The sequence below is a fragment of the Varroa jacobsoni genome, unplaced genomic scaffold (assembly GCF_002532875.2).
Source record: "Varroa jacobsoni isolate VJ856 unplaced genomic scaffold, vjacob_1.0 scaffold_253, whole genome shotgun sequence".
Lineage (NCBI taxonomy): Eukaryota > Metazoa > Arthropoda > Arachnida > Mesostigmata > Varroidae > Varroa > Varroa jacobsoni.
In genome coordinates this window covers 243,941-258,756 of record NW_019213155.1, presented here as the reverse complement: position 1 = coordinate 258,756, position 14,816 = coordinate 243,941, and the positions used below count along the sequence as shown (strand labels likewise).

Below are 14,816 nucleotides of genomic sequence, written 5' to 3'. Positions count from 1 at the left end.
AGTTGCACTTCGACGACCTTTAACGGTCTCTGAGGGGACCATTTTGATTGTACTATATAATCATCCATATCGTGGTGTTTCCCTGCTCTGAATCGAAGATCTCGTACTGATCCTAAATGAAGAAAATGTCGAAAATACTTCGATATGGTGATTACTCAACGCGTTACCGCGGATGCACTCTTTGGACATTATTCAACCGGGCACTTCTATTAATCATTCTGATCAGGCAATGGCTGATCGAACCGTTAAAGACAGAAAATACCACATACATACACCCACACGCACGTGCCCACACATACATACACAGGTGTATTATTTCTCGAATGATCTTTTCGATACATCCATAGCCGAAAGTCCAGATTTGTCCTGAACTGAGCTACAGGAACAATGTGCTACCAAACAAAGCAGTTTTCTATCATATTATATATATTCGATATAGTATTCAACGATAGTGGTATATATATATATATATATATTAGTCATGGTTTGTCTTATTAATGATGTATGCACGTGCCAATTCATTGGGGTTTTCGCCCCCCTATTACCCCACATAGGGGAACTTGATTATTGGAACTTAGTTGAACGGGTAGCGAAAAGCGTCGTTCGAATTCATCTGTTTGCTTAATCAATAAGCTAAGCTATACTTAATACATTGTTTTTATGCCATCGGAAGAGGTAATGATCGCATGGAGTCGGCGCTTCGGCGGGGATGTGTAAAGCTTATTACAAAAACTTAATTATTATCTAAAATTATATTTATGTGTTTGTCTGCTTGTTACACAAGTTGAACATATAAAGTATAAAATAATAAATATTGTTAATTAGATGATTTAAAGAACTTCCTCTGTCAGTAAGTATATCTCATCTATTTGAGCCCGATTTGAAAGTTTATACTGAGTTGCTATCCGAGTGCCCTATAACAACGCAGGTTACGGCTGAAGATGTAAACTCCATTAGGTAAACCTGGTCGAACACGATTACGCTTTGTCCTGTCGGCCATTTCCAAAGTCACTCTATGATCCGTTACGCAATAAAGTTATGATGCCTCGTATAAAAATCTAAAATGTATATATACGTTCCCCATAACCAGCGGGTCTGAGGCTTCGTCGGGTTTTGAGTCATTCTATGTTTTTGAAAAAACCCGCCTCTCATAAACCGATTAGGTATACATACTAATTGTATTTATATTCTTCTTATTATTATAATTGTTTCTATTCAGAATGAATCTAAATATCGTCAGTAATAAATAGGCTTAAAAAGAAGAATTTCCTTCCTTGTTTATCATTTTAAATATGGCCAATAGCCGGATTCGTGTGAAATCAAACAGCCACACCCATTTATGTCATAGATTTGTTATTGTTTTTTTTACGACAGACATGGTCTTTTGGAGCCCACAATGACTTGCCTGTACGACTTAAGAAGGACTTCAGTGCCTAATTTATTCTCATCCAATATTAGTGCCACATATTAGATAGCGACGATAACTTCAAGTCACGATCCAACTTTAATGCTAAATTTTTACTTAGGAGACATTGTCGTGAATGCCACTTCCACTTTCGGTCGCAGTTTTCAAGTTGTGTTTTTCGTCCTAATACATTGGAAGGCTAATTTTCGTGTGGTTTGAATCTCGTCCAAATGTTACACGCACCGAGGACGTCGTGGGTGGGACTAGTTGAGAAGCATCCAATAGCGGATGATACTGCACACGTACAAAACAACAACCTTCATTTTTTTCTATTGGTCTAGGCACATTATAGGCTAGTTCAGGCAAGCCAACAGATCCTTCGGGTAAACTATCAACTATGATACATGCATTTTGTAGCTGGGGACAAACAAGTCCATTACTACGGAAACTCGGCCGACCGACGCAATTCGAGAGACCTGTCATGGCGGTAAAGTTGTACTATATTATAAATACTGACGTTCATTCGTAGTAGTATTCTCATAGCAAGCATCAATGCTGACATAAATAACTGCATAGATCCAATGTCGCAATTGTTTATTTGAATATTGAATATTTAATAAAAAACGAAAACATATGGATCCGTAGAGTTAGGCAGATGAAGTCTCTTAATCGGCCTCAGTTCAAATTTATCTGTGATACTAGAACAAAAAAACGTGTTTTTTTCGTTCTTCATTACTACAATGATGTATAATCGGTGAGAGCACACGAGCCAACGGACGATATTATTACTCTGCATTAGAAAAGCCAGTCTATAGAAGATAATTTTCTGTACCAACATAAATTTATCTAAATCACGATATGCAGTAGAATACGTCATTGTCAACTGGCCTGTTTCAGGCCTCCAGTGCAAGAACCTAATGCTAGTGTTAAGCAACTAACAAGCAGCATCGTGGAAGAGTAGTTTATGAATTCCAGTTATAATTTATAAAATCTAATTATATGCTGGTAATGTTATAATTAGAAAGTACTACGAACATTTTTTAAAGGCATTTCCTCTATATGCCGTAAGTTTGTTTAGTATGCAAACGTAGTTCCAGCATAGAAACGAATATAGTTTGTCACGCCCTTATCATAGAGCCTCTCTTCGCGATACATATTTACCCCGAAGATATATTTGGCAAACAAGAACAGGGGTCGATGCTTTTTTTCGGCTGTAACGCAGAACGAACCCGTGCTCTAGGTACAAATCGAAACCGCCGGCGGGATCAGACTGAATCCTTTACTTTTCCAATTCTGATTATTTGATTTCCTCAAAAGCGTCGCTCAAAAACGGATTCACCTTCGTTATTGGTGGGGGTAATGCAAGCAAGATCCTTTGTCACCCACATATATTTACTGTCCTAAACAATATTAGATCGTTGTAGATCTACTATATTTCACTTTGCCAATGGTATTGGCAATAACTGAGCCGTCGACTAGATTCCGAAGCGAAACTCTGATAGCGGGGAGCGTTAAGGTTCGTCATGTACTTAAAAGATAGTCGATTTGGCCAACTGGCAAATCCGACTGATGTTCAACCCTCGAACGTTTCAATGAATGCACTATCGTTTGTTGAAGTTTGCCATTAGAAAACAGACGATGCTGAACCGATGTTGCCGGCAGAAATAGACAACTTTCTTATAGAACATTGAGATGCGAACTTATTCGCTGCCTAGAGAATGAAACAATGATAGATCAGTAATGATGTTTAAAAATGACTTTTTTGGACCCTCACATCCATATTTGTCCAACGCTTTACGCTGGGCCCTTACATCACCCAGTTCGAATAATGTACTAACTCGATATATGGAGACATATGGCCATTCTTACAGCCGACCGTGTAGCTATTTTTGTTTTTTCTATATATCTGGGCAAAGCAGTGGCGCACTATATATCTGTGCGATCACAAAAAGGTATGCATAAGGAAATGTAGCGCTGTAGAAGATCCTCTAATGAGGAGTAAAAAACGTTTTTTGTTCTAACAATGCTTGAATGTATTTATTGCTACCGAACTGAGTAGTCTTTGCCAACAGTAAATAGTTGAGTAAACTGACCCATGTTTACGCGTGTCCTTTATAGATATGAAAAATACAGCCTCTACCTACATCAATCCCACCATCACTGCATCCTAAATTTGTTGCCTTAAGTGAACGCACCGGGTTAAAGTTAGCGGTCCCCAGCAAGCATCGATACCTCTGCTTTTACGAGGAAGTTCATTACTTGCAAGTTCAGTAATAAATCATATTGTGACGTCACAGCCGGTCGGAGAAATCTCAGAAACAAAAAAAAAAGCTACTCTTTATGTGAATACGAATATGGCAGTAAAGTACTACCAAACGTTCGGCTAGAACACATTGTAAGGAGTGGATTTCTCACCCATTGTTCAATACCACATTATTTTCTTCCTGTCGTTGATAGTCCGTTGTTTATTTCAAGTCTAGCCGTATAGTTATCAATCGATTTTAAAGTACATAAGTTGGATTGAGACTTAGTCATTAAGAACAACAGGCGCTTCACACGCAGCGTATTGCTTGCGACAACTCGTTCGCTCATCAACTTTTGTACAGGATGCAGGTATACCAAACAGATTCTAGAAACATGATCAATGAAAAATTATGATCAGGTTAAACTTAATTGGTAAAAGGATATGAAATAACAATGATTTATTTAGCACGGCCATGAACGATGCTCAGCCGTCGTTTAAGCCTAATGGAGAGACACTGCAAAGATCCTCGAAGGTTTTTAGGTCTATGTCGTTCCATGCTGTAATTGTATTCTTGTCAACGAGTTGACCCAGCTCAGAGGCTTCTGCGTAACTCACTACAACAATAATTACACATTTGATCACAATGCATTACACTTTTGGGCCTTATCTAGCAACGGGTGGGTTTACGCTCACAGATTCTATACGGCCAGCCACCTGCGGCTGCGGCAACGATTATAATAGTAGATGTCGTTCCGTGTACGGTGTTTGACACTGCCTCATCAGGCGAGTGTTGGTTCCATTTCAGACGCCAAAATGAAACCGCCTAGTTCATTGCGTGCTGCACCCTTGCCCAGATAGGCTTCAGATAGGCAACTCTCTTAGTCGGACGTTGAGCAGTCTATGTGAGTCGCCACGGGACCGCAAGCGAACGCGGGTGGTTGGTCTGTCTACGACCGAGCCGCTAGTAGCGTTGTTGCCGAGAGAGTCAATACCGCTGTCGCCGTCGTCGTCGCCGCCGTCGCCGCCGCCGCCGCCGCTACTGTTGCCATTGTGAGGGCGACGCAACGCGCGCCAGGCGCCAAGCGCCAACATCTCATCCAGCCCCCAAGCAGAAACAGCCGAGTCAACGTTGGCAAGCAGCGGCCTCGCGGGTTGTTCATACAGAGAGTGATCGCTGTCATTCGTCGAGTAAGCAACATAATAGCGTAAACGAAGTGTGAGACCCCCAGAAGAAGAAAAGGAAGCAAATATCTTCTAGTGGAAAGTATAATTGCAGTCGGTCCTATTTCGCTCTTGCATAGTCAGACTCACGAGACAGCCTTCGTCCAGTGGAATACGCCGACCTTACTGCTACCTACATATTCTAGTTAGTCGGTAAGTTTTTGTGATTATCTTGTCCAGAGATAGCATTATGGAAGTGTCCTACTTGCTTCTGCAATTGCTCGCTTGCTATACGCGAAAGTTTGAAACGGACATTACCGTAGAAGCTTACGAATGTTTCAGATCGCTGGGTGCTTGACTTGAACGGAATTGCGTGACGTATTGTGTTAAGCATGTAAAGTACAGAGAGCCACTAGCCAAGGCTGGACATTCTGGAAGGCAAACTAATGTATATTAGTACCGCATTTCCCAAGGCAGGAAGGCGATTTCTAACAAATATCTATAATGTAGAGGCCTAACACTTGGATAAAGCATTAAATGGCTTGTGCCGTTATAGCCAAGGTTGGTCGTGTGGTTTGCTATACAAGTATGGTTGCGTCACATTTTAAATGTTTGATATATTTGTTTCGATATCTGCGATACGCTTCAGAATGCATTCTGGAAGATTTTACGTACGAATCATAATCGTTGAGGCTAGTTTTTCGCCGTATTTATTCAAGGAATTGCCGGCGAGAAGTTGAGCCATTTCGTAATTAATTTACACTATCGTACGCTATTAGCTAAGAAGTTCTCTGAAAAACAGTTTCAACAAAAAGGCAAGTAACTTTGCTACTAGACGAGCAATGGCGTCATCGCCATCGCTCGATATCGTTGAAAAAACAAATTACTACGCTATGTAAGTCCCTTCTGTATTATTTTACACATTGCTAAATGCCCCTGTTCCTTCTGTATTCCGCTTTTTTTTCTTTTTCCTATATAATCATTCTACCTGCGAGATATGGGAGAAATGCATAGATCTGTTACTGCTTAAGCTGAAGTCAAACATTTGCCTTTGCAGCTGCTCCAGGCAGTTATGTTAGCTTTCGCGCGTTTTCCTCTATGGCCTTATTAATGTTGATTTGGTCAATGTAGAACTTCTAATAAATGTTTCAAACTTTACGCCCAGAACCGCACTAACATTGCATCGGAAGGCTAAATCGAACTTTTAGACTAAGTAAATTGTCCTCTTTCGATTGAATATACATTTGGTACGAAAGCTTCTTTTTGGAAAAGGATATTTTGTTGTGCCTAAAGGCCTTACCAGCATATATGGGGCGATTGTTGGATGCTTTCGGTACTGTACATTTATATACACCATCATCTTGATCTTGACTTCGTTGTTACAATGTGCGCCACCCTCATCTTAAGGGGCAATTTACTAATACACTGCCTCTTTTATTATCTTCGGAAAACAGTTTGTCTTCATATGAGAGATGCTGATGCTAAGAATTCTGAAGTACGTAGATAAATATAATATAGCGTCAAGCAACTTTACCGGGAAGTTTCGGACTGCTCCTCGATCGGTTATTACTTATTATCTGACACACAGGTCTTGATCTAAAAGGTCACAAGGTGAATACCTTACTAAAACATTGAAGTTGCCCAGGTTGCCCGTTTTGCTAGCTTGGGCTAAGTACGTTATTTTCAAGAGGTTAATATCTAAATCCCATTTACTTCTGGGTATTTGCCTTGTATTATTGTGGGGCTTTGGCCAGCACTTTCTAACTGCAATAGTACCCACTAAATTCACACCACCCTTTCTGTACCCCGTAATTCTGTGTTTGTGCTTGATTTAATATTACTTCGACGAGCCAGACACCTCATTAGGTATATAAGACACGCGAAAGTTTGTCTGCGGCTCTAGCCTCCGTATGGGACGCGTTTCGTAGAAAATTTTTCCATTAAAATTTTCTGGAAAGAATAACTTCGCTGCGAGACAGTCCTGTCTGCAAGTGAACGCTAGAAGTTGGAAAACTGCCTAAGCTGGACAACTGGTCAGTATTTCCTCGTTTAGCTATTTGTCGCATCATATTCTAAGTATGACTGATAGATTTCCAGCATAATCTTGTTAGTTTTGGACCTGTGCAGAAGTATTCAACAAGCACGTCGCGCGAGGGCTCCAACAAACAGTTTTAAGTTATTGTGCCTGTCTGCGATCCATTAACCCGCAGAGGTACGGTCCCAGATACGAATGTGTTTTTATTTCTGCATTGCAATATACCAGTTATTTGTTTTTTTTAATCGTAAGCTGTAACGGATGCGCTTCTGTAATCGATTAGCATTTAATTTTTCACATTTCAACGCGCCACAAGGATGAGGTTCAATGGCCTAATGGCTGCCAGTCTACTCACAAATTAATCTAAATGATATTATTATTATTTTGTCTTGTTCGAAGGTAAAATTTGACATTAAACATATTAAAAACAAGAAGGTTTTTCATAAATAGATTTACAACTTCCCACGTGTTTCTCTACCATTTTGTTTACAAATAAAATGTATTTGTTTTACACTGTCTATTTCAGGGTAATCAGGGTCTTGAACAGAACATTTCTTAGAGTTGAAACACGAACTAGACAGGCAAACCACAGCGCCTACGTTAGAAAAATAGCAGCGGAAAGCTCTCGATTAGGTTTTCTTTCATGATATTTAGGTGTTTGCTTAGATGGTAAGCTTTTAATTGTGACATCTATTCGTTATACGGTCGTGTGTATAGAAACGATGAAGAGAATCAGTGAAAGATCCTACCAGAATAACACGCTCTATAAAATAAACAAACATGCTCGCCAAGGACAGCAGTACAATGGTGTTGCGGAAGTCTGATGGAGGCTATAACATCATTTAGCGCAACAGCGTCATAGAGCGACCCACTGTTTCCATGCAACACTTGAGCTATGACAGGTTTGATGACAATCCGACGGTCCCGTAGCACCTCTCCCACCGTGAACAATCCTTGAGCTTTGCCGTTCCAAACAGTCTGACATAAAATGAGTAATTAATATTTTCGCGGTGACAGTTCTTCAGTAAACAACAAAATCGTATCAGCACGTATTCAACGAACGACACTGTTGCCGATGGCCGCTACTATGCAGACCCCGCTACCCAGCGTCAGCTGTTTCTAAGGGATGTTTGAAGTCCAAATTGGCAAAGGAATAGATGATGTGCTAACTCATTAGGGTAGCGTGTAACAGGTACCGGGGCTGGAACTAATCAAACGTTATTAAGGAGTATAAGGTATGCCAAGTTTGCACTTGACGCATGTCTCAAAGGCGGACACCTCATCATGTTGTTTGCTCCCGTCCAAGAAAGTTCGGTAAGATCAGCGTAACAATAATTTTATCGATCGCTTAATATCTATAGACGTTCTAGCCGTGTTCATATTTATACAAAAGAAAAGAAAAATGCAAAATTATGTCTAAATATATCGTTATCAGCGGTCTTATCTCTGGAAATCGAGCAGAATATAGAATCATCAAGGCACCAATCACAGACAGTACGACAACGGTAAGCGCTAAGCAATCATTTAAATATACCTATTTGTAGTCTAATAGTCTAGCAGCATATGTCGAACATGAAATTTCGTCTTGCAACAGCCTTGATCATCATCTCTTTGAGTACAATATTCGCAGAAAAGCCCATATGTAAAGAATTGTATGGTATGTAAAATGTTATGAACAATGTTGTTTAGTCTTCAGCTACCTAGCAGATTCCGGCCACGATGAAGAAAACAGTAGGTTCATAAGGCCTGATTGAACCGTAGCGTTCAGCGACTATTCGCTCCAAAGTCCTATGTGTGTTTGTTGTAGTTACTCTTTTTTAGATAAAGATTACTTAACGAGGGAGAGCACATTGTTTCATGTGTTCACATTTGTCCTGTAGTATGTGTCATTGGCGGGAATTGAACCAGCGAGCCCCTGGCCTTCTCGGATAAAAAGATTTAATGAAAACCTGTAACGTGGTACTGGTGTGTTTCTCGTAAAAATGCCAGCACTGACAAAATCTGCCACAGACTAACAAACACATAACGACTAATCGCTGAGAAATAGACCAAGCAATCTCTGAAGGCGTTTTTTTCAATTGTATCAATAAAAAGCACAATACAATGACTTGTACAGTTTAGGTGATGAATCCAAGAAATACAAGAGAGGCCAAGTTCGACCCACATTTTGCCATTTAATTCTCTCTACCAAGAGCGTTCGCATATAGTTCTGTACAGAATACAATATAAAGTTCCGGTATGAGGGTGATTTGCTGCTTTCTGCCCGATAGTCAAGTTGGGAATAGGGCAATAATATACGTCTAGTTGCCATGTAGGCAAATCTCAATGAAACGCGGATGTATAACGACGTAAAGGACGAACTGTTTCAGTTGTGAAGCGAGGTTTGCTTGGCCAGAAGTACCCTAAGTTAAACTAACTTACTATTCCCATTTTCAAGTGAAAACAAATACTCCTGGGTGATATTGTCCAATCTTCGGCGACTGACTGTTCCGCTCTGGTGCTTAAACAAAGCAAGCAATCGGAAACAGACACCCGTATTGAGCCAATCATGTTCTTGTCATAGCAGGGTCAGCGAAGCCAGATAGACTTCAGTCATAGTATTTCGCGCTTTCTATTTTCCTCATGGTTTAGTGTACGATCCGACGCGTTTAACTATATATATTCTTTCCTTCTTTTCGATTCATCGCTGATTCTATGGTTCCCAGTGGAACAGCTGTGGCCCGTCTCGACGAACTATCCCACAAACGATCGTCTACTTACGTGCGGACAAAAGTGGCCGTAGTGAAGAAGCAAACGAGCCAAAAAAGACGCCCCGCGCAGCGTACAACGCCGACCTTCTGCGAGTTGTACCGCGGAAAATTGTCGAAGTCATCTAGTGACGATGAGCATCGTAAACATGAGCGTCACTACTCTTATGTAATTCACCCTTAACAAAGCAGCTGTTTTTCTGTCTTGCTATCCCATAGTAACAGAAATAAATTGGCCAATCAGTTGACTTTTTATTAAAAACATACTTAGGGTCACGATGAATATGACGTCGGAGTGACAACGATGTTTACGAAAAGTCGATTAATATAAACGATAAAATTCTATATTGGTGTCTCTTTAACTAGACTAATCGTATCTGGTATATTCTACAGGGGGTTTATCGGAATAATTGGCTAGGTAAAAATCGCCAGAAAATCAGAAGCTTGATGCACCAACGTTTTTACGTCACGTCTGAATCGTTAATGATCGCAGTGAGTTGATAGTCGTCGTCGTCGTCGTCGTCGTCAGTGATTTTTGCGTTTGATTAACTCAGTTGTTTTCAGTCTGCTAAAGGAAGAACTTCTTTGTAGGAGCCATTGAAAATTTAGATATCGCTATTGAAAAATAACAGCTTTTCACAGATACGTTAGGCATACATGAGGTTATGCTCTGGTTATCAGTTGAATTGATTTTTCCAGTACACTTGATTTTAGTACAATGTTTATGCTTAGCAATTTACTCGCCGGCGCCAAAAGACAGTTGACACCGTCTAACTTACGTAACAGTCCTCGTAAAGCATATTTGACGATTTAGGTTCAGTCGTGTATGGCTTCATTTACTATAGCTCTCTTGGTGAATGCCAGAAAGCTCCGAGCTTCCAATGAACTGTATCAGGCTAAAATTCAGCTAGGACAAATTTCGACTGATTACGAACAGTTTGAGCTTATAAGCAGTACCTCTTGTCAACAATTGTTCTTTACTTACCATCATTAATTATCGCTTTATTGATCTGATGAACAGTTTATGAATCAATGCCCGCCCAGCTAAGCAATGGCCTGCGGCATGTTAGGTCACTTTTCTAGTCCTTCTCACTGCTTTTGGCCATTTTCATAAAATTATGCGAAAAGCTCTTGTTGTCCAATAATGAAAGTGTCTATGTCATACTTACTATCTACAAATTAACTAAACTGACGCACGAGCGAACTTGAAGACACGTCCGATTCTTTCATGAGTACCTTTATTCTCATTTACTTAAAATGGAACCTAAATTTCCTTGACAGTCAAATTGTGCAACAGGGCACATTAACGTTTTTCACTAAAACCAAGAAAATATATTTACTTCACTAAGAAATCAGTAAAATGAATTTGTCTGTAAGCCTCTCTTTTGGTCAGTCTCCAGCTACGTTCAATGAGGAAGTCGACGATCGTACGATGCTTTGACACGTCAGTATCCCTTTATCGCTAATGAACAAAGTCTATTGTGACGCTGGCTTGTCATGTTCGAGCCTTCGATTGGTACGGCATAAAGCTGTAGGCTAACTCCTGCGCACCCGTCTTCTATTCATAATCTAGACGTCAACTACGTACTTATCACGCCGCAGATGAGCAACGGTAACAGCGCATCCAATTATAATATGTGGAACGGGTCTCAACGCGAGAAAGGATTTTTTTTTGCCTAGCCGATGATAGCATTCCAGCTCATGTACGAGGCCACACAGGACACGTAAAGCACCCACAAAGCCATGTGTACATACGAAAAACACGAGTAATCCATGGACCAGGAAATCGAGCTTTATCTAGAAGATTTAAATGTCCGCCTGTTAACTCCATTTCCGAGGATTGCTGTTATTATAGTAAACTCGCTAACTTATAAGCACAGTATCGAGCAGAGATGTACATAGGTAGCCGTGAACTCCATTTAGTCAGTCGCCGTGTTGATGTCTTCCGATTGGAAGCTATCCTTCAGAAGCGTTGCCTAGTTGTCGTCCGTTAAACGACCGTGAGTGAGAATCAACTGATAGATGACTCGTTTCATCGCAAGCCGATGACAATAACTTTTCAAAGAAGATCATTTCGCAGTTTATTAGAAGACTGTCGTTCATGTCTTCGTGCGATTTATAGATATTTTGTTTATTGCGTTAGTTTCAGTCACGACTAATTGTGTACATATGGGTGTTCATTGCCGAACGGGATTGTGAGGTTGCGAGAGTTCTCTCAGTTAGCATCACAAACCCCAGTTAGTAAATTTGTGGATATGTCCAACTACTATATGGGTAACTATTCCTAAATGATTAGGTTAATTTAGATTTACTGTTTGGGTGTGATAATCGTTAGCTCTCTAATAGAATTTTATTTGTTTTTTGTCAAGCATTTTGTATAGCTATCATTACAATTGGCTTTGGCGTATTTACATCCAATACTTCTCATTGTATTTATACTATTTCGATCATATTTGTTTCGTAATGGTCTGATTTCACCGCTTAGAGGTTCGATTTCTTTTCTGCTCTGTTTGGACTATTAATAGGTGTCTCAGCCAAATCAATCGCGTGTATCTTTTTTACGTCCTTATAGTTCTATTATTTGCTAGAACATTGAGCGTCTTCGTAGATTTTGCATGGTACGCGTTCGTGGATCATTTAGGGACTTCGGTGGAAGGCCTTGATGCATTGGTTGTACTTAATTGAAACTCGCTGTTGGGAGCTCCTGATATTTCGTTTTCCTAAACATCTCTACTGATCTCTCTTAATTCACCGGTTATATATGAGTACGCCGTTGATATCTTCCGACCTCTCCGTTCAACCCTTCTGTGCTTTGATTTTTGCCATTTCAGTACCGCTAATCCCGGAGTCCCTGTCGTTGCAGACGATCTTGCCCTGCTCAACATTCACTACTTCACACATACCCGTCAACCTCATCGGAGTATAGTCGTCGCTTGAGGTACCTTGTGTTGTCTTATTGTTATTACGCCTTCAAACCTCATTAGTCATGGATATCTCATCGTATCTTGGTATGGCCTCGAGGACCGAGGTCGGGTCTACCGAAACTTCAGCTCCTGTTGTAAGTTTACCCGAAGGTGTCTACGTTAACTAGATCTTGCTGAAAAAGGACGCGCACCAAAATCAAATGTCAAACTAAACAAACCCTATCAAACCAGCCAAGGAACAAGCAACAGTTTTGTAGTCAACAATTAACTTTTATTACTGCACCCGTTGGCACGATAAAACATTGAACTGCTTCACCCTGCTGCTGCTATTGACTACATTAAAAGCGGTAGTGGGTGTTTTTATTGTCGTCGTCATCTGTATTGGTGCTCTGCTGGGCTATACATTTTCTTTTGTACCTTTCAAACTAGGCAATAACGGCAGCTCCTCGACGATTTTTGTATCGGTATCTGCGTTGGAATTTCATGAAACATCCATTGACAACAGGACGATACCTTTGCTCATCTGTCCCTTTACCCAATCTATCTGCGCTGATTTCCATGTTCTCGGTTTTATTGAACGGTCCCTTCGCACTTTGGAGCGAGAGGGATGTGTCAAGCGGAGAAGGAATCTACCGGCCGCGCTCCCGTCTCCATCACAAGCAGCTGTTGTTGTTATTCGACAGTAAAGAAACGCGCATCTGGACGTGACCACCATCGCTCCTAATTACATGTCCAGCGGACACCCACGATAAGGCAGCCTTGATAGTATTGTCCATCAGTTGATTGTCAGCTACGGTCGCCACTAGACGCTGCTTCTATTTCGCCGGCAGTGCTTCATACCATCGGTTTGCGAGCGTGTGCTAATTCTTTAGCGTATCCGCAGCTAAATGCACTGTCGAAGTTGTGGAACTAAAGAATCGTTTCATGGTGCAAAACTAGGTTTGGGTCAATCTGTATTTGTTCGCTGCACTTTTTCTATTATTAGGCCTCACTCGCTGGATTTTTGTATGTTTCGTTATCTGTGTTAGTAGACGTTAGTGAGCATGTATCTATTGAAAGCAAACGTTCAAAATCGCTCAGTAAAATTAGGTTTTATTATCAATTAATTTCAGGAGCCTCAAAACGCCCAAATGGCTCAAGCCACTATCGCCAGCGCTGACTCAGTGGAAGGAGTCTTCTCTGCATTGGAGGCCTTTATCAACGAAGACCTAGTCAAGCTGGTTAAGGGCGTCTTCTCGTTCGTTGTCAAAGGTAATTGGAGTTAAGCTATGCTGAGCAAAACGTGTAATCGGAAGCAATTTTTTTCGCTGGCTAAGTGCAGACATGTGATTTGGAAGCCTTTTTAAACTTAATATCTGTTATCTTTTTGGGCCTGCAGGAGAACCTGAGCCATTCTGGGTGGATCTGAAGAATGGCGCCGGCGCATGCGGCAAAGGCAACCCACCAAAGGAAAACCCTGACGTTACCCTGACCATGGATAAGGAAACCTTTATGAAAATGTTTTCGGGCACACTAAACCCAACAAATGCCTTTATGGCCGGAAAGCTTAGTCTGAAGGGAGACCTACCCGTCGCCATGAAGCTTAACCGTCTCATGAGTCAGATGCGTTCTAAGCTCTGAAGCTATCTAGAGCTGAGTATCTCGGCACGTCGAGTCCTTTCGCTACGAAAAATGACACATGCAATAAAGACCACGGCGATCCTATCAAATTTGGAAATTCACGAACTTAAGCCGTGACCGAAGTTGTCTAGCGAGTTGTAGGTAAACCGCAATTGATCAGGAACGACAACACCTGTAAAGATGTGGTCAGGTCGAGTGAAACTGTTGTGAAGTGTTATTAAAAAACTGAAACGAGTAAGGTATATGCAAATAAACAAACTATTTTGTTATACTCTCGTCTAAAATGTTATGTATGTAATAGTTTATACAGCGTATTTACGCTTCTGGGCTTTTTATTGTATTCAACTGAAATTGTATTGGGATAGAGATGTCAAAGGGGCGGTGGGTTGACAACGTAGAACTATGGAATAAAACATCTCAGAATCTGAACGAGAGAGCATCCGCGCACAAGGAAATCTATCAAATTCATTTGTGTGAACAAAGAATACCATTAACAGCATTAACGATATATTGTACGGTACGCCATTGCTTAGTAAAGCTTCCTAGAAGAAATGCGACTAAATTCTCAACTAATTTTCAAATATATATATATATAATGGTAAATGCACACATGGTATTCAGTTAGATACCTGTACTTGTATACTTACCATACAGCTGAAGAATACAGAAAAACGTTTTT

General features: G+C 40.7%; 2 protein-coding genes across 5 annotated transcripts in view; both read left to right on the top strand.

The window, feature by feature from the left end:
• LOC111258615 (uncharacterized) overlaps nucleotides 1-9,938 on the top strand; it is a gene marked incomplete at its 5' end in the record, with an annotated part of 30,977 nt that extends 21,039 nt beyond the window's left edge. Inside the window, 2 exon segments of the mRNA XM_022830027.1 lie at nucleotides 4,434-5,024; nucleotides 9,552-9,938.
• Nucleotides 9,939-11,441: 1,503 nt separating this feature from the next.
• Nucleotides 11,442-14,421, top strand: LOC111258621 (hydroxysteroid dehydrogenase-like protein 2). 4 transcript variants are annotated; one of them, XM_086967534.1, is made up of 5 exons: nucleotides 11,453-11,593; nucleotides 11,737-11,830; nucleotides 12,425-12,531; nucleotides 13,630-13,768; nucleotides 13,896-14,421. In XM_086967534.1, the coding sequence occupies exons 4-5, from the start codon at nucleotides 13,648-13,650 to the stop codon at nucleotides 14,135-14,137; spliced, it is 363 nt and encodes a 120-aa protein (XP_086823660.1). In that variant the 5' UTR covers nucleotides 11,453-11,593; nucleotides 11,737-11,830; nucleotides 12,425-12,531; nucleotides 13,630-13,647; the 3' UTR covers nucleotides 14,138-14,421. The 4 variants fall into 4 exon arrangements, with proteins under 4 accessions (XP_022685780.1, XP_022685777.1, XP_086823660.1 ...); XM_022830045.2 differs by lacking the exon at nucleotides 11,737-11,830 and having other exon boundaries at nucleotides 11,442-11,593; XM_022830042.2 differs by lacking the exon at nucleotides 11,737-11,830 and having other exon boundaries at nucleotides 11,442-11,593; nucleotides 12,425-12,651.
• The last annotated feature ends 395 nt before the right edge of the window (nucleotides 14,422-14,816 follow it).